The sequence below is a fragment of the Crocodylus porosus genome, unplaced genomic scaffold (genome assembly GCF_001723895.1).
Source record: "Crocodylus porosus isolate Cpor-Errol unplaced genomic scaffold, CroPor_comp1, whole genome shotgun sequence".
NCBI lineage: Eukaryota > Metazoa > Chordata > Crocodylia > Crocodylidae > Crocodylus > Crocodylus porosus.
The window spans coordinates 2,102,320-2,128,000 of record NW_017728927.1 but is presented as its reverse complement, the minus strand read 5'-3'; the positions used below and the strand labels follow the sequence as shown (position 1 = coordinate 2,128,000).

The window sequence follows — 25,681 nt, the reverse complement described above, 5'->3', positions numbered from 1 at the left end:
GAAATTCTTCCTTATGTCCAGCCTGAAATGGTCTTGCAGTAGTTTATGACCGTTCGACCTTGTCATCCCTTGGGGTGCTCTGGTGAACAAATGTTCCCCCAGATCCTGGTGGTCACCCCTGATAAACTTATAGGTGGCCATCAGATCACCTCTGTATATATAAATATATACAGATCTGTGAAAACATTATAGGACTTTACTCAGGCAATGGAGGAATGTGGTGCTGCTGGTCACTACCTGGTTTTACAACACACGTGTGGTTTCAAAATAATTGAGGTGAGACTCCATCTACCATGAGTGCAGGGGCCAGCCTGAATAAAAGTAGGAAGGTCAGTGTGGGTGTTTGCCCTGAAAAATTACTAAAGCTACTTGGCTCTGCTGTTCCTTCTGCTGGATGAATTGTGTACCTGACCACTGCTTTGCAGAACCAATTTAGCTAAGAGAGAGTAAACTGGGCTCCTTGCTGACATGCATTATGGGCTCCTTACTCAACAGCATTATGTTCCAGCTGCAAGGCAATGTGTAAACCTGCCTTTAAGTGATACTCTTGGTTTTAAACCCATACAATCCCAGTGAAAGTAAGGCATCACTTAAAGATACAGATGTAAGTGCATTACAGTCCAGAATGTCTTCCTTGGGAGGAGGGGGCACTGCATGAGTTCATGTTTCAGCCTTAGCTTAGGGAGTTGACAAATCACCATATTTCCGTGGCTCATTTTGCACCTGTGCATATATAGCCCCTCTTGTTCTGATGAACATCAACAGCCAGGATCCCCCTACTTGCTTCTTAGTGTGATCCATGCCTTCCTTGAACACGTGCAGGTTTTACCCCTTTAGCAAGGAGATGAAAGCAGTTTGATGGTAGCCTGTGGGCCTGTGTGAAGCAGCTAATATTCACTTCACATTCAGCTGATTTGGGACAGTGATTCAATTCGGTGATTTGAATCACTGTCCCAATTCCATTCAGCCAAATCTCTGAATCAGCCAGGCCCACCCCCCCCCATCCGCTCTCCCAGCTTGGCAATGGCTGCCCCAGCTCTTTGAAAAAAAGCCCTGACTCACTGGGTGCTGCAGGGCTGGGGGATGATCTCTGTTGCCCCATGCTGCGTAGGGGACTCTGCACGAGCCCCCTGACCCCCCCTGCTATCCCAGCACCCCCCATGGCTGCCCCACCCACTGCGGCTCCAGCCCTTTTTTTTTGTTAGAGAGAAAAACCCCTGGACTCCACTGTCCTGCACTGCATGGGGGGGCTCCGCGGGAGTCGTCTGAGGCTGTTGCAGGAGTGGTGAGTCCCAGGGTTTTTCTCATCCTTTTTTCTTAAAGGGCTGGGAGCTGGGGCAGCCATGGGGGACACTGGGGGAGCGGAGAGGGGCTCATGACAGCCCCCCATGCAGCATGGGGCAGCAGGGATTGCCCTGCCCCCCCCAGCAGCACCCAGTGAGTAGGGGCTTTTCTTAAATCATGGGGAGCTGGGGCAGGCAGGGCAGCCATGGGGGAGAGAACTGGGGGAGCGGGCAGGGGCTGGCAGGCATCCCCCAATAACCCTCCCCAATTACCAGCTTGGAGTGCTGCTGCAGCCACCGGGGACTATCTGAATCATCGAAGCTCTTCAAATCTTTTCTGAAGATTTGGACAGCTTCAAATCGTTTCGGGCCTTTTAATTGGTCCCCTGATTTGATTCGGATTTGGAGATTTGGCCACCAATCGGGCTGAATCTCCTCTGAATTGAATCACTACCCAAAGCTTTGCACAGCCCGAATAGCCTGCTCTGTGGTAAGAGGAAAAACAATGAGGATCAACAATACCTCAGCACAGTTGAGACTATCCAAACATGCTAGTAAGGGGAGAAAATAAATAGTCTCTTCTTGCAAAGTGAGCTACTCTATGGTGAAAGTCACCGGCATAACAACTGCTTTACTCTGCCATGCATTTCAGAACCAGAGCTGTACTAAAAGTGAAAGCTCTTACTTTTCTTCTGCATGCTCATAACCATCGGCCACTTAACACTTAAAGCTTCTCAAATACCAAATCCTTCTGGTTTGGATCTGTGCATTTGCTCTATTCATGAATATTTATAACTGCATTTCATATTTTGTGCTCTCTTGTTGGGTTGTAACGCTACAGCTAGGAGATAATTCAGAGGTAAATAAATAGCAGTTTTATTCCAGTTGTTCTGTGATTTTAACTTGCACAAGTTTTGTATGGCTATGAAAAATTCCTTTGCTTCCTACAAGACTGTCCCACAGTTTGACAAATCTGGGGCCACATCTTGTTACAACAGTTTAACTGGATTTTAACCAGAAGCAGGAATTAGCCCTTAAAGCAAAGCATCAGAACATAGATTTAAAACAAGTAGAACAGTCAACAATGCTTGTTAGCTACAGGGGTAACACTAAACATTTAAGAAAGATCACGGTAACTTTGTTTGAAAAGAAGTAGCCCTCTGATCAGGTCTCTTTCAGAGGTACAGCTGCAGAAAAGTGAGGATTTTACTTAACCTTTGAGCCCCTGTAAGTCACTAAAATCTGTTTTAAAAAGAATTTACAATAGTCTTCATTCTAAAAAGTAAACAAATACTTACAAACTTTAACCTGTCCCCAGCTATGGCTGAAGCCTCAAACCTTTGCTGAAGGAGTCATGCTAGAAGACTTCCGGGCTGTGTTTGGGCAGGTCCCTATCCCCCGTGTGCACTGAGGCTTCTAGTCACTGCCTCACTTGAGGGTGTGTCAAAAGTTGCAAATTTTGTGTTGAAAGTAAGTTTGAAATGCTCCGTAGCTTATTCCAAATAAACAGCTGTGGCAAGTAACAATCGAGTTTCCATGCTGCATTTTCATCCCTTCCATCATACTGCACAGTTCAGTCCTCAAATTTGATGGATCTAGAAGCACACTTGTCTATGTATATCTTTTTGCCAACAGGTTGGAATCCCAGGCCAACTCTTCTGTGGTGCTTCAAGTTCATGGCTTTCTCAAACTCCATATGCAGAGACTGCTTTAATTTTTCTTCCCCTTCCCTGCTCAAAGCCATGTTTGGCTTCTCTGTGATGGCTGGTGGATCTTGGACTGATGCAGAGCCCTTCTTAAAACCACCCATGAGTCTGAGGAACTTTGCTTTTTCATCTGACGTTTCAAAAGCAGCTGTGCTCCACTGGCCAAACTTGGTGTCCTGCAAAACAGAACAAGATTATTAATGAGGTTTTCCTTCAGTAGATCAGTAAAACTGAATAACACCGATGCAAACTGTTGCAATCAACAGATGTTCCAAGAAAATGCAGTATGCCAGGGTATGGCTACTGCTGCCATTCCACCTTCTTGCAGACCATAGGGCTTTGACTGCTGCGCTAACATTCACCCACGCTAACTGCAAATGTAAGGTCCTATGCGACAATGTGCTCAATTGCACACAGCACTTTGCATGCTGTAGCCTGCAATGAAATAAAGGAAAAGGTACAGCTACTAATTAGCCAGGCAAGGAGTTAACACTTGGGATCGATCACTGAATACTTGCTGCTGCTTTTCCAATCCAGTCTGTCATAGATTACTACCATGTTTTGTACACTTATACCCATTGCCTGCAGTAGAGAAATTCTGCAGGGCAAGGAAAAAAGTTAAATATCACTCTGGCGTTGCTTAGTATTAAAGCCTCAACCCTTCTAAAGCCTGTGCAGAAATACTGCAGCACTGTCCACTGGTTTGCAGTATAGATAAGCCACTTAAGGGCAATTACAGAATTCCCTTCAACTACATAATGTTTACAGTCTGTCTTGTGGACTAAGGCCCCAGGCAAACCTCCAGAGATAAGCCAGGGTATGTTCAATAACTACTGCCTTTCTGAAGCCAATAGAGAACTGCCATGTCAAATGGAACAAAATGTGCTTAATTTTAAGACCATAATGAAAAAAAATGGGGGAGGAGTAGGGGGTAATCCCACAAGAACTCTGTAGAGCTGAGCTGTAGTCATTGCATCACCTGTATTTCCTGTCTTTGTCTTCAGTGTTTCTTGGCATTCAGCTTCTCTACCATCTGGACACCTCTCCATTCAAAGACGAGGGCCTTTACAGGCCACTCTTCAATTTTACTAACTAGTTTGCCATTTGTCTTTTCAAGAGCAGATTTCAGACTTGTCACCTTATGGTGAATACTTTTCATTTCCCTATGTAGATTTAGGCAGTACCAACTTTTTCTAATGAAGTTAGCTTTGCTAAGAACAGTGGACATTTCTAGCTATGCTCAGGTGGGGGTGGGGACACTGATAAATGTGACACTGGAGTCTGCTGGAGTGCACTAATTAACACACTCCTGCAGTCTTGATTAATCAAGTCTGCTTCGATGCACTGTAATTACTACGTAATTGTAGTGCATTGGAGCAGCCTCACTGTACGTGTATAGGCACCCAATCACATGATTTCTTCCCCAGTTCGTTACTGATTATCTACTGCTCACAACAGAAATGCATCATTCATTCATAAGCCCAGCACCAATGTAGATAGTTAGTTCTCATTATTTAGCTCTGGATTTTGCTGCTAATGAAGGCAGGAGCTCCCAGCAGTTCCAGTGTTACATAGTAGAGCATCTCATCTAGGGTCCTCTCTTTATTTAGCTAAACCGTACATCTGCTCCTCCCAGATTCAGTTTTACTATGTGCTAAATGCCAAACTATTTGGGAGCTAAATTTAGGCCAAGCTGCCTAAGGGTAAAAGCAAAATTTCTACTTTTGTATGTATGGACACGAGGTTATATCGGAAGCAACTTTCCTTCTTCCCACCTCTGGTTTATTTAAGATCACTGCATTATCAGTTAAGCCTCTTTACCCAGATCTTGAGGCTGGCCTGGGAGCCACAATGTAATTGCCAGCTGTTTTATTTTTGACATGACTGACACTTCAATATCACTCTTTGAAATTGGATGCTGCCTAGCTAAATGGAACTGTGCTGGTTAATTGACGCCTAATTAAGAAACTGAGAGCTGGATAAACTTTAGAATTCCACCCATGAATTTGAATTCAATTTATGTGAAAGCCATCCAGCTCAACCCTTGGGTTCATACCAAAACCTTTAGCCTTACTGAGACAGCCAAGAAGTTACACAGCAATACTATACAAGAATTTCAGCATTGGCAACAAGCTACAAGGGCTTGTTATAAATTAAAAACATGTAATGGCCATTCAGCAGACTAAAATAGTGCTTTTAAAAGCAGGATTTCCGTAGTATGCAGTTTTTATCCTGTTCAAAGTGAAGCATCATTTCAATTTATATTTCAGCTTTTGTAGAAATAATAGTAAAGTTGTCACACAGCTGGTTCAAGCCAATGTCTGTGACACAGGCATGCTTGCTCTCTTACTCTGGGATGGAGGATGCACATCAGCACAGATGCAGAAATAATTACAGCTTTTCAAACCCTATAATTTTTTAAGGTAACTACTGGCAATTACTATACATGGCTTTTACTGCAGCATTTCCAGCTTGGTCTTTGTGAAGCTTACTAATTAGTCTTCATGGCTCCTATTCTTCAATGTGCTAATAACCACTGATAGATCAGCATCAAAGGACTGGGATTCCCTGACAACAATGTCATTTTCTGAATGACTTCAGAGTCAATTAGGCTGTTACAATTTTAAAGCATAACTTTAAAAATAAAAGCAGGGACTTCATTTCCCAGTCCTCCCCCTAAAGCTATGCAAAAATTTGCATGAGTGTTTTCTACGGTTTCTACCATTTGTTTGATGTGAATTCATACTTTCCTGGAATAGTGGCAGCCTATTCTTGCAGTCCAGACAGCTGAGATAATCCTGGCTATTAATAAGGCCCCCTCCCCTTTTGCATCCTATTAGCCTCAGTAAACGCGAGCTACTGCAGCAGGTGACACACGTTACATGCTAAATCTTCCTGGAGTCAGGGAGCAGGAAATGCAAAGGCAAGGAACTGAGAAGTGCCTGGGAAATGTGAACAGTTAAAAGATGACTGACTGGGTGGAGAAGGAGAGATCCATTTTTTGTCTTCTCACTGACCTGACCAAGCTTGAGCTGCATATCTAGCTGGAATTATTCATCTGAGACTTTCTTCCCCAAATACATTTGTCAAATTCTCTGTTCCCTCAGTTAAATGTACAGAGGCTTCTGTACTTTGACAGATACAGTCAGCATCTATTCAGGAATGACCAAATGCCTGCCAAGCTAACATGGAGACTTTAAAACACACTGGATGGGCTAAATGCTGCACTCAGTAGTTTGGGACTACCACCTTGCTCTATGCTTCCACTGCTGAAAAACCAGGTGCAAATGGTTATTCCTTTTGACAGATGTCAGGGTTCAGCAATTCGCTCATTTTCCACAACTCATGGTATGCAATTTAAAAGCACCGTACAATTAGGTCAGATGTGTCTGTACTGGCAACCCACTGAAATCGCTGGAGTTATATCGGATTAACTTTAGTATATTAAAGCCATCAAGAATTACAGCATCACACTTCCAGAGTTTTCCTGAAGTTTCAAAAGGTTAGATTTTTTTCCAAATACAAGGGACATGCTGTTGTACTAATTCTAGTTCCAATGACAGCTCTATTCATGGACTAGTGTTATTTATATTCCACAATAAATAGAAAATGATTTAGCAGCAAATTTATCTTGGCTAATTCTCTAGAGAGAAGGAAAAATGCTACTTTTCAGGACTAATGATGGGACTTAGAGGTCCGTACAATCCCCACTACTGCTAGAGTTCACTGGTCTGCTCCCAGCCTCTCTTGAGATTGGACTAATTTGTTCTGCAGCACGACCTCAAATTTGCAATCAGAAGAGAAGCTGGTGTGCCAGGCAGTGCACATGACTAGCATACAGATGGGGGGTTACTTTGGGCCATGTTATCTCATAAGAACAAGCTCTAAGTTCATACGTACAGATTGCACTTTGCTTCTGAAACCCATAGTTTTGCCAGATTCTCGGTCGATCTCTTCTTGCAGGGCTTGCCTTCTCAACTAAAAGATGGAAAAATATTGCAGTTATTTACTGCCTGTAAAGAAAGTGTATTTTTGTGTGAACGTTTTACTAACTAAATTCACAATATAAAGATGAAGGTAAAGGCGGCAATCAGAAAACCAATCTCTATTGTTAGGTGCAGCATAAGTGCATTTTCCTTTTGCACATAGTTTCAGAAGGTAAATCCCCATTAGTTTCAGATATTACCATTTCTTACAAGTAAGCATCACACAAAGCAAATATTTTGCAGTTATCAATCAATATTAATCCTTCTGACTGCAGGTAACAGCTGGGCTGACAGGGGCCAGACTACCAAACATTCAATCTTGATATGCTACTTCAAACCCTTTTTACCTGTCACTTGAGATTTATGTGCTGGCCTTGGCCTGCAGAAGGTACAGTGTTTTCCATGTGCTAAGTAATTCTCTATTTTGTGTAGCACTGGCACAGACTGCCATTTAATTTTTTTTTATTATTGTTTCTTACTTGCATAGATTGTGTGTGATCATGCTCTTTATTAGGTATAAAGATACCTCCCTGACAGGAAGATATTAGGCTTTACACAAAACTGCAGAATTTATATAACTGAGACAATACCTTGTCTATATTTATTTCATCACAGTTTCCTTTTCTTTCCCCCACAACTGCTACATCATTCTCAGATTCCTGTAAATCAAGAGGGGAAAAAAATCCTATGTCAGTATGATTAAAGGTGTAATCTTGTTATAAAAAAGACCATTTTAGCAGAAAAAATTTCCAAACCCAGGCCACTGGCAATTAGCCACACAGTGCCCTGTGGACAACAGCCATTACTATGAAAAATGTCATTACACCAAAACCTTTTCCAGCCTCTGCCTATACAAGTTGAATCTTTTTACGGTGAAATATCAGTATGATAACATTAGCCAGGCATTTCCTTGAAGTTTATTGTAATGTTATACCAGACAAAGAAATATCTACAGGAATCCGTAACAGTGACATTTCTATATGAGTCAGTTATGGAGCCCCCGTTAGGCGACCACTGATTTATCAAACCCTTTTTCTTGCTTTATAGGCAAAATCTCTTCACAGTAAATTTTTAGGACAAAACAGAGCACCATCATAAAGGTGGCTGTGATGAGATTCTGCCTGGATCTATTCATGTTATGTGGAATTTACTTAGCACCAAAAATAATGCGAGAGCAGGCTCAGATGAGACGGACTAAAACCCAGTCAAGTATTAGGTAAGAAGAGACCATCAACTTCTAAACTGAAGATGACAGCTGATCCTGTGCAGCTTCTTGGAGAAGTTTTCTCCAGGGAAAGAGATCTGCTAACGCTTTGCATACCAGAAACACAACTTTAATAAAAGTCTCTGGACATCTGAAACCCTTTCTTCACAAGAGACTTATAAACCTCAGAGGAACACATTATAATCTCCTGTGCACATGCTGGTGATGCAGCGACACTTCAAATTACAGTTCTGTAATAATCAAAACCTGGCCACATCCTCCACTGTGTAAAGAAAAGGCTGAGCTGACTGCCATTGAATCTGTGACAAATGTCAAGACATGGAAAATACAGAGAAGACAGCTCACAAAGGTCCCTCTGTTATCAGGTTTGTTGTTGTGCATAATGGTTAATCAAGAATAGGACCTTGTTGTGCCAGGTACTGCTCCCAGAGCCGTATATGAGCCCTGTCCCAAAGACATCATGGTCTAAATGGAAGGCACAAACACAGTGTGGGGAAGGGGGTACCAACATAAGCAAAGAGAACTGGGTGGCTGCAAATGGTATATTGTTTTCACATTCTTGTTTTGAGTGAGTTATGTTGGAAGGGTGTCACTACTAGGGCTCTTTTTGCCAGAGCCCTCCAAGGACTGCCACTGCAACTCGTCCGATGTGCCTCTAGGCTTTATTCCCAGCCTCCTCCCTGTACTACGACCTGAGAAGCGGTTCCTTAGATGTGACAGCAGCGACCTTTGGGGGCGCTGGCCTCCGCCCCTCTGCTGGGCGCGGGGGGCGTTCGCTTCTGGAATCCCCCTTGTTCGAACAAGAATTCCAAGGTTGCTCCTCTCTCCCCAGGGTGGCAACACAAAACACACCCTCTCTCTTTGTCCGCTACTTTTATCCATTTTTTAATTCCAAACTGTCCAAACCGTTGTCTCTATGCCAAGAATCCCTTATTTGGTGCACCAATCCCCTGGCACTCTGCCAGCCACATTCCCTATAAGAAAACCGGTGCTCACCTACTGCCCAGTCACAGCACTCGCGCCGCCCAGAGCCACAGCAGCACTGTTCAGTGTTGTTGCTTGGTCCCGGGAAGGCCTGGACTATGGCTAAAAAGCCTTACCATAACTCAGTTTGCCAGCTACAGAAGCGATCATCCATATGGGGCGAAGGGAAGGAGTAAGAGCCAGAAGGAAGAAGCCAAAGAGAAAACGGCAGGAGGGAGGGGTGGAAGGGTGAGGCTGGAGCAAACAGCCAGTTCTGTCTGTCCAGGGCAGACAACTCCAGGCTCAACATACACAGGTCCGTGCCTCTGCAACTACTCCAACTAGCTGCTCCTCCACAGCTTTCTGTCTAGAGCCTGCAGGAGCAGATGGCATGCAGCTAAGGAAGGGAGGTTCCCATGCACAATTCTGCATGCAAAAAGTTGGCCTGGATCACAGGTACCCTCCAAACCTTAGTCAGCAGTGCTCTACTTTAGTGGCTTCTGTACCTTCTGGTTCTTCTCTGCCGTTTCCCCCAGCCAGTAACAAGGACAGGATTAATGGACAGCCAGTGTAATTGGATACGTAATGAAGAGCCTGGGCTAGTGGAAAATTAACTGCGCCACAAGCTTTTGACAAGCCTGGAGAAGGTGGCCAGAGGAAAGATCTATTGAGAAAGCTACCACAATAATCCAAGCGTGAAATAAGCAAGGAATGCCAGGACAAGGAGATTTGCAGCATACTTACAGGAGCAAGGGCCGCTATTACTTATGGTTGTGGTTTGTTTTTAAGGCAAGCCACAGATAATTCATTTCCATATCTCCCTTTCATGCACAGACACATAAGGACATCTACCCCACAAATGAGAAGGAGATGCTCTTCACTACAGGAAGAGCCCAGGCTCTTAAAAAAAGAGAATTTACTTCTTGATGGCCTAGTACTGTCTCTTCAGATTTCTTTAAGACAAGAAAACAAGCAGGGATGACAGGAAAGGACCAAATTCTGCTAACAACTGCCAAGGACTTTATAGCTTGGAGGGCAGGTGGCAGGCAAGAAAGGAGGAAGGGTGTGCACTCATGCTAGGTAATTCCCAAGGAGCTGACCCCCTCCAGGTTACCAAACAGTTGGCAGAACCAGGCTGTCCTTTGGGCTGCGCTGAACCCATAGAAGGTGCATGCAACAACCCTTTGCAGGAACCAGCCACCAGCAAATAAACAGCTTAGCAGCAACTGAGAGGTGGGCTGGGGCATAGACTGCATTTGCTCTGTTTTGTCCAGTGTTACTAGTTATGACTGGACTACATAAGGGTCATGAAGTCTCATTAACAAAGGCACCAGAGACTTTCTGTTGTGAAACAGTGTTGTTTTAGTGAGAACAAAAAAGATACTTAGTGTGGGGCTTACGCAGGTGGAAGTATGCACACAAAGAATGACCACCATTAAGAAGGAAGGCATTCGGTGATCGTTACCACTATTGTTTCCTATTGTAACCACCCTGTCCTGCTCCTATGGACACCACCAGCAAACTTTGCTCAATTCAGCAGGAAAAGGACTGGGCCCTTGGACACCACCACAAGCTAACCGCTATCATTTTGCTCTCTCTTCACACACATTTCAAATTGCCAGCCCAATCAATGCCCAAGCAGGCCTATGTCAGTATGCTAAAAGCTCAGTAGTCAGACCCTCAAAGGAAGGGAATACTAGGGACAGTTCAACTCACTGTTAGAAATGTGATTTCAGAGGTTCAATTCAGCCTTTGTACGGGGACCACAACAAAGGAGCTGGAACCTCTCCATCATGTTGGGATCCCTACCTCCAAACAGGCGTTCATATGGCTGACACACAAAGTATGCTGTCAGAGCTACATCAATAAGATTAGTTTCCACTTACGCCAAATTCATTCAGGGATAATTATATTCAGGGGGGAAATTGCAAGTCTTAGCTACTAGCTGGAATCACTGCATATTGTCTAAAAAAATAAAACAAAAAAACCCCTTGGCCAGCGTGCTTGCTCCACAAGCAGATCAGTAAATTTTCTGAGAGATGCAGCAGTGTGTGACATGCATTGGAGATGAGAAACTGGTCCAGAATTGTGACGCAGTGAAACAGGAGACCAGTACTATCAGCAGCATGTTACAGCAGTGTTAGCAGGCCTAACAATAGCCAGATTTCTAAATCTTGAGAGGAATCATTGGGGAAGGTTTTGCTATTAAAGAGGGCTGGACATGAATAGAAAAGACAAAACACATATCTCTCTCCCTATCTCCTGCTGTGTTTTCCATCTAAATAGTTCAGCACCATCATGCAGTTGCATTTATCACTATAAAGCTTATCTTGCCTTTGTATGCATGTGAGCATGCAAACAATGTCTAACAGTCTCAACAGAGCAATATCAATTTAATTAGAAAGTATAACCCAGCAATAAAACCATCTTGTCCTTCTAAAGGTCAAAAAGAAAAGTCTAATAAAGGCGTCTACATCCCCATGTCTCCAGTTACCCAATGATAAAGGACTTATATACATACAACCATACATCCTTCCCGAAAAAGGCTATTTCTGGACTTCCATGTAAGTAAAAAATCCACTTGTACACTGAAATGTAGACTCAAAGTATTGGATCTTAGAAAGCAGTGTGGGTTTCTACAGAATCCAAATTAAGGTACAGGGAGACATACCAAAGCAAAGTACAGTAATAGGTTTCCCAGCACATACTTAAGTTTCCAAGTGTGTTAAATATAAATGGTATCCCAGGCTGAACAACCTTGGGAGCCCATCATGACCAAACATATTGCCAATCTTAACAAAAAGTTGGAGGAAGTACTGCAGCTCTCCCTGTAACTGCTGCAGCAAGCTGCCAGCTAGAAAACACTGCTCCAGAGCCAGCCATGGTTGAGGAAGAAGGCTAATTTTATAGTGTTATGTTGCATGAATTGATGGTTAGCGGAGAAACTAAGGCTGTAAATTCTATTCCCTGCTCTACCACTGACTTATAGCGTGGCTCCAGGTACATGGTATCTTATCTGGACCTAGCTTTTTCTCTGCTGTAACACCAATGGAATATTAATTACTTCTGGGAGCAGCTGAGACCAAATGTATGTAAAGCTCTTGTAGAATCTAAGCAGCTCCATGTAAGTATAAAGTATTGTAGAAATCCTGCCATCTAGAATTTGATTTTTAAATGTGCTGAGGCACCTGCAGCTCCCATCAACACTGAGCTGTGTGTTCTTCATGCTCATGGCAATCGAGCAGGTCTCTGGCAAGTAAGAGCCAGATTTTGAAAGGTATTTAGGCAGGCAAGATGCAGATAAGGAGCCCACTGGGATTTGCACAAGTGCCTGGAAATCAGTGGAATTTATACCTGTAGGCACTTTTGAAAATCTTAGTAAAGTAAGGTATCTTTAGGTGCTTATATATACTGAGATATTTGGCCGTATGACCATAAAAGGAGAAAGGAGAGAAAATAATAAATGATCATAATAGCATGCTACCACTATTTTTAAGCAGTACTAAATATTTTGAAAGCCTTCACAGAGGAAAAAAAATACTGCTTTTTGTGGACTGTTTTTTTAAGGCATGTCAAAAATGTTTCTAGTCACCCCTGCCCTTACCACAAGGAAACAGGATGTGCATTTCCCCAAATACATGCCACATACAGCAAGCTCATTGAGAAAGAACAGTTAGGGCATCACGGGGTTGTAGTGTGTTAAGAGTGCACAATGAGATTTTTTAAGTCAGCCAAAGCAGATTTTACTTCTAGTTACCCTGGACAAGTTGGACTCCTGGAACTAAAGTTTACCCATCTCTTAAAATACCCAATTTTTCATTTTGCCTTTTAGGGATTGTTTTAATTTAGCAAGTTTCCTTACAGATCCTAACATTTGATCAGTTGAGGTTTGTAGGTGAACATTTTAGACCTTGTCTACACTTGGGATTTTCCTCAAATTATATGTTCACAGTGGGCATTTTTCCCACTTGAAGTTTTCCCTTTGCTGCTACAGGTAACATATTTCTACCACTGGTGGTAACAGTGGGAGAAACTTAAGAGAAAAAAGTAAGTTTAGACAAGGTGCTAGTGGACACTACCAGGTTAGCATCTTATCTATTCTAGATGGTCTGTTTGGATGGCCTAGTGGTAAAGACACTGGCTGGCATGGTAGTCCACACTACCATTGCTGCTATTGCCATTATTAGTGACAACGGCAGAGATATGAGAAAATGTACATATATTTTTAGTGAGGCAAGGCTTTCTTTGTGGTATCTTTTTTGGGACCAACTGTATAGTTGGGAGAGAAATCTGACAAGCTTTCAGGTCGACAGCACCCTTCTTTGTGTTGTACGGTGGGTGGACTCCCCTCCCTGCCCCTCGGCACATGGCCTTCTTCCCAGGTATGGGTGATGGCTCGAGGTTGCTCAACTCCCTTCTGTTATCATCAAGGATCCAGGTTTGCCATTTCCCACAGAAAAAAACACAGACCTTCCCTTTTAACTGAAAAAAACAGATTTCTCATCTAACAGAGAAACGTGGATTTGCACTTTTGCAAGGAGCTCTCTACAGGTGGGCAGAGTTCCAGCCTGCAAGAGGCTGGGGGGAGCGGGAGGAGGGCGCTCTTGCAAGAGGCACCCTGTGCATGTGTATGCAGATGGCCACCAGCCAGCCTGGAGAGCAGCTCCCACAGGTAAGTCTGGTGGGGGGATTGAAGCCCCCACAGGGAGGGAGGCAGGGTTGGGACTGTTGCCCAGCTGGACAGTGTGTGGGGCTTCCAACCCAGGGCTGCAATTCACAGGTACAGGACCCTGGCAGGGAGTGTGATGGGGCTGTGGGCAGCTCATGTGGGCGGAGTGGAAGCTGGTGCGGCTGGCCCCCTGCCACTGCACACACTCCTGGGTGGGGCGGGGGGGGCACATGCCCCCCAGATCTGTGTGTGGGGTAGGCTGCAACTCTGCATAAGGTACCAAAGTAGATGCTCCTGCCCTGCTGCCTTCCCCCTGGGGCCTCCATGATCCAGCAGGTAGGACCCAATGTGACATGGCAGAGCAGGGCTGGGAGGGGAAGCTCCTTGCTGCTGTAAGCCCCATGCCATTCTGTCTATCTAAGCAGCAGTAGGGTGGCAGGGCAGTTGTGCCCCTCAGTGCTGCCGGGAGGAGAGTGGGAAGCCTGCATTTCTGCCTCTCCTCCCCAAGGGCTCCACTCCAGCCAAGCAGCATGTGCGGGAAGGGAAGCCAGGCTCTGTGCTCTGCTTCCTGCTCAGGACACAGCAGCCACTGCCGCCTCCCATGGGTGGCAGCTGGGGCTCAGGCGCTGCTGTGAGGCAGGGGGCTGCGGATGTGGGTCCCTGGCTCTGTAGCTCTGGCAGCTGGGGGGCTCATCTGGCAGGGTTGAGAGGGACAGGGGGCTGCAGGTGGGGGGTGAGGGTGATCAGCAGGGCTGGGGGCTATGGCTTGAGAGTGCATCCTCATAAGCAAAGGGGGAAGCTCTGATTTTCCATGATAAAAAAACCCAAAATCCAATACAAAAATTTATAGGTATTTAGAATTAAGTTTATTACAGTGAGTGAGGCTTCCAAACTGTAAATATTGATACACACACACATATATAGTGGCGTCTCATTTTAATAATGGATTTTTGGGTTTTTTTAATCAGAGAATGTGTGTATATGTATGTGTGTGTGTTTGTTTATCAGAGGATTTGTGATTTTTAAACAGAGAAAACCAGGATCCCTGGTTATCACTGCCACCACCACTTCTCTCAGCCACAACCTGGACCATCCTGGCTACAACGCTGCAGCTTTACTAAGGTTTCAGATATAGGCTTCCTTTTTGTGCTAACTCTTGCCAGTTCCACAGGTAGCTTATGTTTTACATTTTTGTTACTGAAGCACTGACTGCAGCAAAAGGCACAAAACAACAGAAGAAAACAAACAGAAACCCCACTAAAACTTCCCTCAGGACTGTTGCAAGTGAAACTATTAACCTCAGCTCCTGAAAGCTGTTCCCATGGTTTTTACCCACATCCCCGCCACAACCCCATTTATTTTCCTGTAGCCCTGTGCAGACACAAAGGTCCATGCACACAGAGCAGCTTGTAAAATAGATCTGGTGATTTGGCTTTAATATGCAGAAGAAACACTTGGAGATTTGGTGGGAAGATGCAATAAAAAAAATGTACTTGGAGCTTACCACTGCCTCACTATCAGTTTTTTCTTCCTTCATTTTGATCTTTTTCTTCTTTTTCATGCTTGGCTCTTCGGCTGAAGTCTCTGATCCCTGTTTCTTTCTCTTCTTGGGTTTCTTCCCCTCATAGGGCACATTATTATTTTCACATGATCCTCCATCAATGCCATCCATTGCTGCACCTTCCACTGCCCTTGTTTTGGGTTTCTTCTTTTTATTACTTTTAACTGGTGTGACTTTCCCACCCATGGATGCAACCTTTTCAACATCTGAAGGACTTACACACTTAGTTACTTCCTCCTCCTCTTTATGAAGCTTCTTTTTCTTTTTCTTGATTATTGCACTATTATCTCCAAATTTCTTCTTGCGTTTTTTTCCAGTGAGTACTTTATCTTGGAACTTGTCTTTTTGGTGTCTTGGGAGGTATTTATTGGGAATGCTAGAACTGTGGTCCTGATTAGCCTCACCTGCTGGCAAAGAAATGGTTTTGCTCTTCTTGGTCATGTCTCTGTTGCTTTCAGAGTTCTGGACAATATTCTCTCTCTCCGTTCCCGGTATACTTTCTTGGGAACTGATGTCTTGCTTATTTTTCAAGTCACCCGCTGGGATGTTGTGTTTAGAAGTCCCAAGATTATTGTCCACGTTACCTTTCAATTTTAGTAGAGAGGTGTGTTTATCTTTCTTTTTCTTCTTTTTTTTCTTCCGTATAACATTACCCGATTCATCATTCCGGACAATCCCTTTTCTCTGTTTTTTACTAGTGATTCTTTCCTGAGAATTGTTTATATGCTTTTTTTGCAGTTTTTTACTAGAAATGTGACATTCACTGCTTTCATTATAGTTCAGTGTTAAGGAGAAAATATCTTTGCCTTTCTTCTTTTTCTTTGTTTTGGTTACCTTCCTGTCCCCTTCAGACTTCTGGGTGATATTCTTCCTGGGTTCTTTACCAGTGAATACATTTTCCTGATTATCTGCTGTGTAGTTTTTCAGATCTGGGTTGCAGTTCTGACTGTTTTCCAGTGGTAAGAAGTAAAGACCTTTGTCTTTCCTTTTCTTTTTTTTGAGAAGTTTAGTTTTTTCCTCTGGTTCTGTTAGTGGCTGGGAATCTGGATGGCTTTCTACATTCACAGAGTTTTCAAAACATGCTTTTTTCTTAGACTTAGAGCCAACTTTCTTTTTCTTAGAATTCACCCAGTCTGAATCCTTTTTTGCCAAACGTTTCTTTTCCTTCACCTTAGGTTTTGCTTGTGATTCACACCGGATGCCCTCTTCAATTTTGATGTCAGTTTGACTCCCAGTGGTTTTCATGGGTTTTGGTTTTTTCTTACATGCAGTTTCTTTGTCATTACTCCTTCCCTCTTTCTTTACTATCATTCTGAAAAAACAAATAAATGCACAGCTCAAACATTATACCACAGACCCCTTTGTTTAGCGCTTCACTCTTTTCAACTGTTAATGCTAAGTGTAGCACTTGAATTTGGAGGAAAGAGAACAGTGGCCTCATTTGCAGACATGCACAGCATCCAGCCTCCAGTTCCCTTTGCCTGCATCCAAAAAACTGGCACGTAGCTTTGAAGATCAGAACATAAAAGGTGTTTTGTACAGAAGAGAGACCCGTTGGGGATTTCTTCTGCCTGTGCTGGAAGCAAGTGGCAGCTACTGCTGAAGCTTGTCGTAGCTGGCATGGCTTTTCTGAGCCCTTGAATAAGGATCCTTTTCAGAGAGCTCTGCTGGCAATGTCATTAGAAGCAACTAGTAATGGACAGGCGATGCCTGCATGGGCATCCTGTTATCCAGGGCTCAAAGGTGCGGGCGATCGGGGATGAGTCACACCACAGATGGGCTCAATTACATCCAACCACAAGTTAAGAACAGAGAGGAGGAGGGACTGGAGGAGTCTGCAAGAGACGCCTGGAGCAAGCAAGCTGGGAGCGGAGCGAGCCTCGTGTCTGCTGCTTGTTACCACAAATACAGCCCCGGGGCAAGGAGGCGTTTGGCTGCAGCAGGCTGGGCCTGCCCTGCCCCCACTTCCCCCTGCTGCCGCCCGGGACCGCTAGGAGACAGGCGGCCCGAGCCGTGACAGCGCTGCCCCTCCCGCGCGAGCCACGCACAAAGGACGGACCCGGCCTCGGCTTCGCCTCTCCTAACTACGGGAAGCGACGGGAACGAGGGGAGGCGGCTGCGCCCGGCCCGTCCTCTAGCCCGCTCCTCCGCCTCTGCCCGCAGCGCGGCGGCCGGGGGCCGGCCCGGCAGCTACAGCCCCCGTCCCGTCCCGTCCCCACGCCTCCTACCTGCCGCGGCCCCACGTGCGCTCGGCCCCGCCCGGCCCGACCCGGAAGGAAACGGCCCCGCGCGGGCTGCGCCGGGTAATGGCCGGGGCGGTTTGCCGGTTGCCATGGTGACCCCCCCATGGCGGCCGCTGCGGAACCGCGGAGCCTTTGGGAGCGGATCTGCGCAGGTGGGAGCCGCCCCCGCCCCGCGGCTGCGCCCAACTCCTGCCCCTGCCCCTGCCCCGCCTCAGCTATTGCTCTGCTCCCTGCCCTCTTCTCTTGCTTTGCTTTCTCCTTCCTGTCCACTCTGCTTTCTGCTCCCTCTGCCCCCTGCCACCTGTGGCACCACACGGCGGGTTGCCCCCCCCCGGGCTAAGGCACGGGGCGAGGCGCCGGTGGGCGGGAGACGGGGCAGGAGAGGGCAAGGCGGCTCTGGCACTGGGCTCTGAGCACAGGCGAGCAGGGCAGAGCTTTCTGCCAGGGGTGCAGAGGAGGACTTGGCAGGAATTGGGGCCTGCAAGCCTGGATGGGAGGCCAAGTGGGGGGCTGTCTTTCAGAGAAGCTGCCCAGAAAGGACCTGCGAGGGTAAGACCTACCTTGGATGTGAGGCCCGCCCCAGAGATTCAGAGCTGACACCCAGGGTACCGATGTGAGAGCACGGGGCAGGTGGTGCTGCCCATCACAACAGAGGGAGGAGGTTGGGAGGGATGAGCTAGGGGTGCTCTTTGGGCTGGCAAGTGACCTGTCTCATTCCTGCTTTTTTATTTTCAAATCCCCGCCTTTCCACTTGCTGGGCATGACCTGCCACTGCCAAGGCAAGGCTGCAGCAGCCCTGACTCCAGTATTTGCACTGGCCTTTTAGTGCCTCATTGACACAAAAACACAATAAAACCAAATAAGAACAGAGCCGGCTCTGCAGACTGCATCCCTCCACGCAGGTTGTCACTGGTTCGAAGCGTGCTGGAGCACATGCTGCTCACAACGGCAGAGCAAGATGTTCAAATCTCTTTTTAATAAAAATTGTATATTGCTCTTGAGATTTATGTTGTCATCAGGCATTCCCAGTAGGATTGTATTCTTGTATTATGCACTTGCAGTGGGGCCAAAGGTGTCCAATTTATTACACGCATAATGAAGCGATAGTATTCTCTCTCTTACGATGCGGTAATCTGATTCCTGAGCAAATCCAGCCTTGTGGTTTATTGCAACAAGGGAATCGGATTATTGCCTTGTAAAAGCAGAGAGGCAGTGATATGGCTACTGTAATACCCGCTTAATTAATACAAAATTAATAAGATTTGTTTCCAGCTTCTTTCCCAATGTCTGCAGTGTACACTAGGAACTTTCAGGAAGCTGAACCTCATGCACCAGTCATTTAATTGTATCTATAAGATCATTTATTAATTTGGTCATTTATAGTGTCCCGAAGTGAAGCAGGGTTGTTGGAGTGAGTAGGTGCTTTCATTTAAGTAGTCTTAGAATAAAATGCCATCTATCCTAACTCAGCTGAATGGGAAGATAGGTATGGAGGCAGTAATGCCACTTAAGGCATACTTAATTATTCAAATGGTTGTCTGGGTGATCACAGACTTATTTTGTGTTTAAGGTCCTGATCTTGAATTTTGATATCAAGATGCAATCTCTACTTAATATACTCACACCTGCTTTATATAAAGTTAGGTAGATATCATTCCAAATATTTAGGGGTGTAGCAATAAAGATATTTTGGGCCAATACCAACAACCGATTATTAACAAGCTATATCAGCCAATACTGATCCAATTACCGATATGCAGCCCAGCAGCTTGGAAAGCAGCATCTAGCTAATAAGACTGTTGGGGGCAGGGCGGCAGGAGCGTGGTAGGCAGATGGAGGCCTCACAGTAAGAGAGGAGGGGAGCTGGGGCAGCCACTACCCAGCCAGGGTGAGGCACAGGACAGAGCCGTGAGTGGCTCATCAGGGGGGCACAGGGAGGGGGAGTGGCTCCTGCCATTGCATGGACCCCTGGGGGAAGCGTAGGAGGCGTGTGCCTCCTGGATTTATGTGTAGGGCAAGGGTGGGCTGCCACTGTGCACTCAGTGCCAGGGACTGCGCTGGGTTTTTTCCGGCAGGGGGTGGGGCTGGACCACGGCTGTGCTTGTGGGTTGCTTGAGGTACTCTGTGGCCCCTGCCTCCCAGCGCTGCTGCCAGCCCAAGCTCAGCCCCAGGCCAGCCCTCTCCACAAAGACCCTGGCACGGCCCCAAGCGCAACCTGCCCTCACCCCAGGCACAGATCCCAGGGGCACACAACCCCCTATGTTTCCTCTGGGGGCATACAGTGGCAGGAGCCTCCCCATTCCTCCCAGACAAGCTGCTTGCAGCTCTTCCCTGCAACCCATCCCAGCTGGGCAGCACCTGCTCCAGCCCCAGCTCCCCTCCTCCCCTACTGGGGAGGCCTCAATCTCCTCCCCACCCTGCACCTCTTCCCTCCCCCTGCCCTTTCCCCCCCAACAAACTTATCAGCTGGATGCTGCTCTCCAAGCTGTACTCCTTGATCTGCCCTCCAAGCTCTCCATGCTGCTCTCCAGGCTGCGCACATGCACACGGCATTTATTGGAGACATTGGCCACATCAGCCAAAAAAGGACAATGGCTGATAATGTCAATTTTCCTTTTATTGATGCCAATACAATATAGACCGATGTATCGGTTCACCTCTACAAATATTTTAAGAAGGTAATATTCTCAATCAATAATCTGTAGCGTTTCAGTGTTGCATTTCTTAATCATATATTCCTACTATCTGAATAAAATATATTTTTTTTCCTGCAGAAATCTTGGAAGTTGTTAGGAGAACTTCCCACTTAAAAAGCCTTTGAGCTCTTTACCATGGCTCTTGATTTTATTTTTTTAACTAATTTAATTTAGGGGGAAATTATATTTTTCGTCCTTATTGCTCTCCACTGAATGGATTTTGACCAACTGAGTCAACTGAAAGACTCCCATTGATTTCACTGGGAATTAGATCTGGTTCCATGCCTGGGCAAATCGGCCATTGCCATAAATAACAGATTTGAAGGATGAGAACACAACACCCAAGACTGATCTGCCATGCACATGTTCTAAAGGAATTCTGCCCTTAGGGCAGAAGTGTTACCTACTGTTCAGCATGGGGCTAGGATTCTGGACTCCTGCTGGATCTTATCTCTTAAATCTGATTCACTGATAAACTCGACAGGTCACATACCATCTTCCCAATGATTTATTTATTTTTCTGCTGTAAAAAGGAACTACCTGATAGAGCTGTAAATGTTTATTAAGAGCTTCAGATGAAAAGTACCCATGAGTGGACAGAATAATTAATTTCATGCAAGCACTACCATTTTATTTATACCATGCAAAATTGCTGGTTTAGGACAAACAGCCTTTCTTCAAGAGCAACTTGGCAATGCTGACCTTGACTCTCCAGGATAAGTGAGTCAGAAGTTCTAAGTCATTTTAACAAATTAAATTCCATCTTAAATTCATTCGTCACACACTGTTTTTCACATTTTCAAACAAAATGAAAAAGCATTTAGAAAGTAATATTTATGTGACTCTATTCAGAAAAATAGCGATAAAATCCTTATTGGAATGTGAAGGGGTGTTTTGTTTTGTTTGTTTTTTCCTTTGTAGAGTATGAAGCAGAGCAACCTGCTTTTCCAGGCCTTTCTGAAGCAAAACAAGACTCTGTGAGTATGACTTGAGAGAGAAATCCATCCAGGGAACACTTTAAAGGTTTATTGATTTTCAGTGATAAAGATAAAGCATTTGTAAAGCATCCCTGAATTAATTACATGAATATGAAACCATGTTCTGCAAAAAACTGTTGTTAAGCATCAAACCTAATATTCCACAGATTGCTGCATTTCTTTAATGAGACTCTAGTAAGGTTGCTAGGCCTCAAATTCGCTTACCAGCTGTGTTTTGGTTGTCATGTTGTGCTGTCCCTTTGGTCTGTATGTCTGTTTCATGCGTATGAATTGGCAGGATACTGAAATACGCAAGTGTTTTATTTACTAAACTCTTCCCATCAGGCAATGGCCTGTGATATACAAGAAAGAAGCAAGCAGGCAGAGTAAAGGAATGATGCCCTGTTTACACATATGTGCTGAAATTGCCTCTCCCAACATCCTATTCTTGCAAAGATATTAGTGTGGACCTTTGGGACACCACCTGATGTTGAGTTTAGAATGTCCTGCACTGGGAGTGGACACCTGCATGGTGGGGAGTCCATTGATTCTAGTGCGCTGTTCATTTAAAAAACTTTGGATCAGATCCAGAAGTAATTTAAGAGAGTGCAACTCTGCAGAAGTCAGTGGTGCAGCATGTGGATAATCTGGTTTCAGGCCAAACATTGTAAGATTTTGTTGTTGACTTTGGCAGTAGTTATAATTAAAAAAAATCTTGTGTCTCCAAATGAATAATGAGATAAATTAAGCTGATAAAAAGCCCGCTGCATGCAAGGTACCAAAGTAGGTGCATAAAATTAACTTAAAACTGAGGTTTGATCAGCCTAAATTAAATGCTTTTTAAATTCAAATGAAGCATTTTGAAGCTGTCTTAATTTACTATGCATCAGTTAGCCTAGTTTGTTTTTTTACAGGAACGGTAGCATTTTACAGGGTAATTTTTTAATAGCTACTCTATGCTAACCTGGATAGCACATTTGTTGCCCTAAGGAAAAATGAAACCATTATTTTCTGTTAAATTTATGTAAATAGAATGGAAAACTGATGATGGTGCTGTTAGTTGGGGCATAATATATCAATCCATTTCAGTTTCCCTGAACTTGTACTCATGAACATAGTGAAATGACATTCATTTATATGTTAATGAAGCTCTGCTAATTTCTCAATTAGAACCTTGCATGAATAACAAAAAGATCTATGCTTGTTTTAGCAACATGCGGCATATCATGTGTATTGGGAATCTGGTCCTACTATTCTTCTTCAGTAAATCAGAAGCATGCTCAGAAAACCCAACACAATTTGGATATACAGTTGGTTGTTTAGTAGAACAAATGTAAATAGCAAATTGTAATGGTAATGTAGTTTAGATAGCAGCACAGGGGCAAAATTAGACCCCTGGGTATCCAGGGGTCAAAAAAGACCATGAGGGGAAAAAAGCAGGGCAGAGACTGTGTCCTGAGGCAACCGGTGGTTCGGTCCTCCACAGAGACGCTCTGGTAGCCAGCCAGAGCATCTCTATGGCTGGCCCTCACCCTGGTACTGAAGCACACTGCCTACCTGTACAGGGCAGACAGCATGCCAACTGCAGGGAGCTGCACCTGGGCTCCATGCCAGTAAGTGTGGGGGGAGCTGGAGGAGATGGGAGGGACCATGGGGGGGGACCCCGCCAGCCCCGCCCACTCCCCCCAGCCCCCTGGATCGCTGCTCCACCTGGCCCCATCCACCACCTGGCCCCCAAGCCCCACTGATGACAGCCATTGGGGGGGTCTAAGGGAGTGGGTGGGGCTGGGTGGGGAAGCCATTGGAGGGCTGGGGGAGCAAGCGAGGGTGGGCATGTTGGCCCTACAGGGGGTGGTGGCTCCTGTTGGGGGGACTGTAACCTCTGTTGGGGGGCTGTGGCCCCTGTTGGGGGGCTGTAGCCCTCTGGGGGGCAGGCCGTTAGCTGTGCAGGGGGACTGTGCCCCGAGGGGGGAAGGGGAACCACCTCTCCTGAGCAGCCCCCCCCACAATCCACCCACACCTACCCACACAGCCCCCCACATCCTTCCACAGCCCCCTTCCCTCCCCTGCCCTGCAAACAGCACATCCCCCCAGCACACACGCTGAGTGCCCAACAGCCAAACAGGATGAGACCTACTGGCAGGAGCTGTGACTGCAGGGGCAGCTGTCTTCACATCCTGGTTAGTGAAGGGGTCACAGGGAGCTCTAACTGCTGTATAGTAAGAAAACCAAAGGCAAACAGCAAAACATATAGGTATTTAGAATTCATTTTATTATGATGATAAAGACACCGGTAGACTTCCAAATTGCTTTAAGGCTGTAGATATATCAATAAAACATTGCCCAATTGATTGCTGTCTCTCACTCTCTCTCTCTATGTATAGTGGTCTGTTGTTTTAATTGTGGAGGAACATGGATTTCAGGGTATTGAGTGACTTTGGGACTTTTTTACCAGGGGTTTTTCAGTTTTCAAATGAGGAACACCAGAATTTCTGCTAGAGAGGCAAGTGGTAGGACCCAGGCAGAGGAGCCCGGTCAGAGCTGGCACCTTGGACCCAGCTGGAGATAGCTGACCTCCTGGCCACTTGGGGCCAGGAAGACATGGTTTGACAGTTCAAGGCAGGCCACCACACCCAGAACATCTTCCAGGCAATAGCTGCCCAGATGGCTGGGCACACATGGCAGTAGTGCTGCACAAAGGCCAACTCTGCAGCCACAGCCCACTGGCAGCTAGCACAGAGGGGCAGATGCCTCTACTGGCTCTGCAGTCCCCATCTGGGTCTGGCAGGTGCGCAGAGGTCACAGCCAGGCAGCAGCCTCCACTGCCAGACTGCTGTAGTGGGTAGAGGGTGCAGGGAACTCTCAGGGCTGGTTCAGCTGGCACAAGAGGTAGAGATCCCAGGTACCAATTGGCTGAGCCCCAGAAGCTCCTGAGAGCAAGAAGCTCTGAGCGGCTTGCCAAGGCAGCTTTTTGTACTGATGGGGCCAGGACAGAGCAGCTTTTTATGCTGCTGGGGACAGCACAGGTGCTGGCCCTGAGCTCTAGCTCCCCTTGGCTGGGCTCTAGCTCCCCTTCGCTGCAGATCTAGGAGGAGCTAGGCAGGGTTATTTTGCCCTAAGTGGTACAATTTGCCCCACACCAAAGTGCATGTCCAGGCATGTGCGCTAGAGCAAAAAGTCCTGTTTCAAATTTGCACTGCTTCTATTTGAGCTGCTGCAAATGCACATGCTTGCATGTGTGGACACACCCTACAGGTTTTTCAATGTTGGCTCTCACCAAGGTGTCTAACTAAAATACTGAAATCAGTTAATTTTTAAATTAGAAATTCTAAATCCATTTTTGTCAACCCTGTGTTAACTCTCCTGTTGAATGGACTCCTGAATGTTTTTACAATGAAAAGCTAAGTGGGCTGGGATATTTATGTTAGTTGCATTTATTTAAAACAGGTTTCTTCAGCTACTGGAATTTTGCAGCCTTTCTGTACAGAGGAGTCTTATTCAGCTTCTTTCGATTCTACTGGTTCCCCAAAAAAAGTTTTCTTATCCACACTAGCACCTCCTCCAGAACCACCTGATCCAAAAACATGTAAGTAAGGGTTTAAAATAAGGTGTTTACTCTGTTAGGAACACAGAGAGTATAGAGCAGGCAGCAGAGAGCACCAGCAATGTGCGGTGCAGAGGGAAAGAAGTGCAGAGGGAAAGAAGGCATCCCATTACAGCGCAGAAGGGTAAGCATAGCTACATGTGGTTACTATTCCTGACCATGGATGAGGAACTGAAGAAACACCTATGACTTTGAAAGGGGTATTATTACTCCAGGAAAAAGAAAAAACCTTGAGACATTTTTTTTAACTGCCTTCCAGTCCATGTTGGGCTATGCTTACAAGCCAGCTTGCCCTGGGGAAGGATACACATGATGGCGCATTAGGTTATATTGTGCTGTTATTTACCATAGTTCCTCACATATAACATGCCTCCAAACATTATACACACCTTGTTTTTTAAACAAATTATGAAGAAAAATAATCCTGAGTTATGGTTTCAGAGAACAGGGCTAGAGCCTAATCCTTATCTGACTCACCCTCTCTTTTCTGGTTAACTAAAACCGCACAGTGCCGCACAAGCAAGGAGGCTGCTCCAATATGCTGGAATTCCACCATGTTGGAGAAGACTTGATTAATAGAGTCTGCTGGAGTGTGGCAATTACTGTGCTCCAGCTGCCTGCCACGTCTCATGTAGTAGTGTCCCTGGGCTTCAAAATGGTAGTTTCATAGTTTCATAGTAGCTAGAGTTGGAAGGGACCTAGGTAGATCATCTAGTCCGACCCCCTGCCTTGGCAGGAAAGAGCACCGGGGTCAGATGACCCCGGCAA

General features: G+C 45.6%; 2 protein-coding genes across 2 annotated transcripts in view; one reads left to right on the top strand and one right to left on the bottom strand.

Moving 5' to 3' along the window:
* Positions 1 to 2,038: 2,038 nt before the first annotated feature.
* KNOP1 (lysine rich nucleolar protein 1) lies at positions 2,039 to 17,742 on the bottom strand. Its single transcript, XM_019541766.1, is given in 6 exon segments — positions 2,039 to 3,165; positions 6,890 to 6,967; positions 7,566 to 7,634; positions 15,337 to 16,705; positions 17,622 to 17,650; positions 17,653 to 17,742. Coding segments are annotated over 6 exon segments (1,929 nt in total). The 5' UTR covers positions 17,728 to 17,742; the 3' UTR covers positions 2,039 to 2,856.
* Positions 17,711 to 25,681, top strand: part of IQCK (IQ motif containing K) — an 88,150-nt gene continuing 80,179 nt past the window's right edge. Inside the window, exons 1-3 of the mRNA XM_019541768.1 lie at positions 17,711 to 17,788; positions 21,254 to 21,309; positions 24,757 to 24,895. Coding sequence (XP_019397313.1) covers positions 17,740 to 17,788; positions 21,254 to 21,309; positions 24,757 to 24,895 — 244 coding nt within the window. The 5' untranslated portion in view covers positions 17,711 to 17,739. The remainder of the gene's footprint in view (positions 17,789 to 21,253; positions 21,310 to 24,756; positions 24,896 to 25,681) is intronic.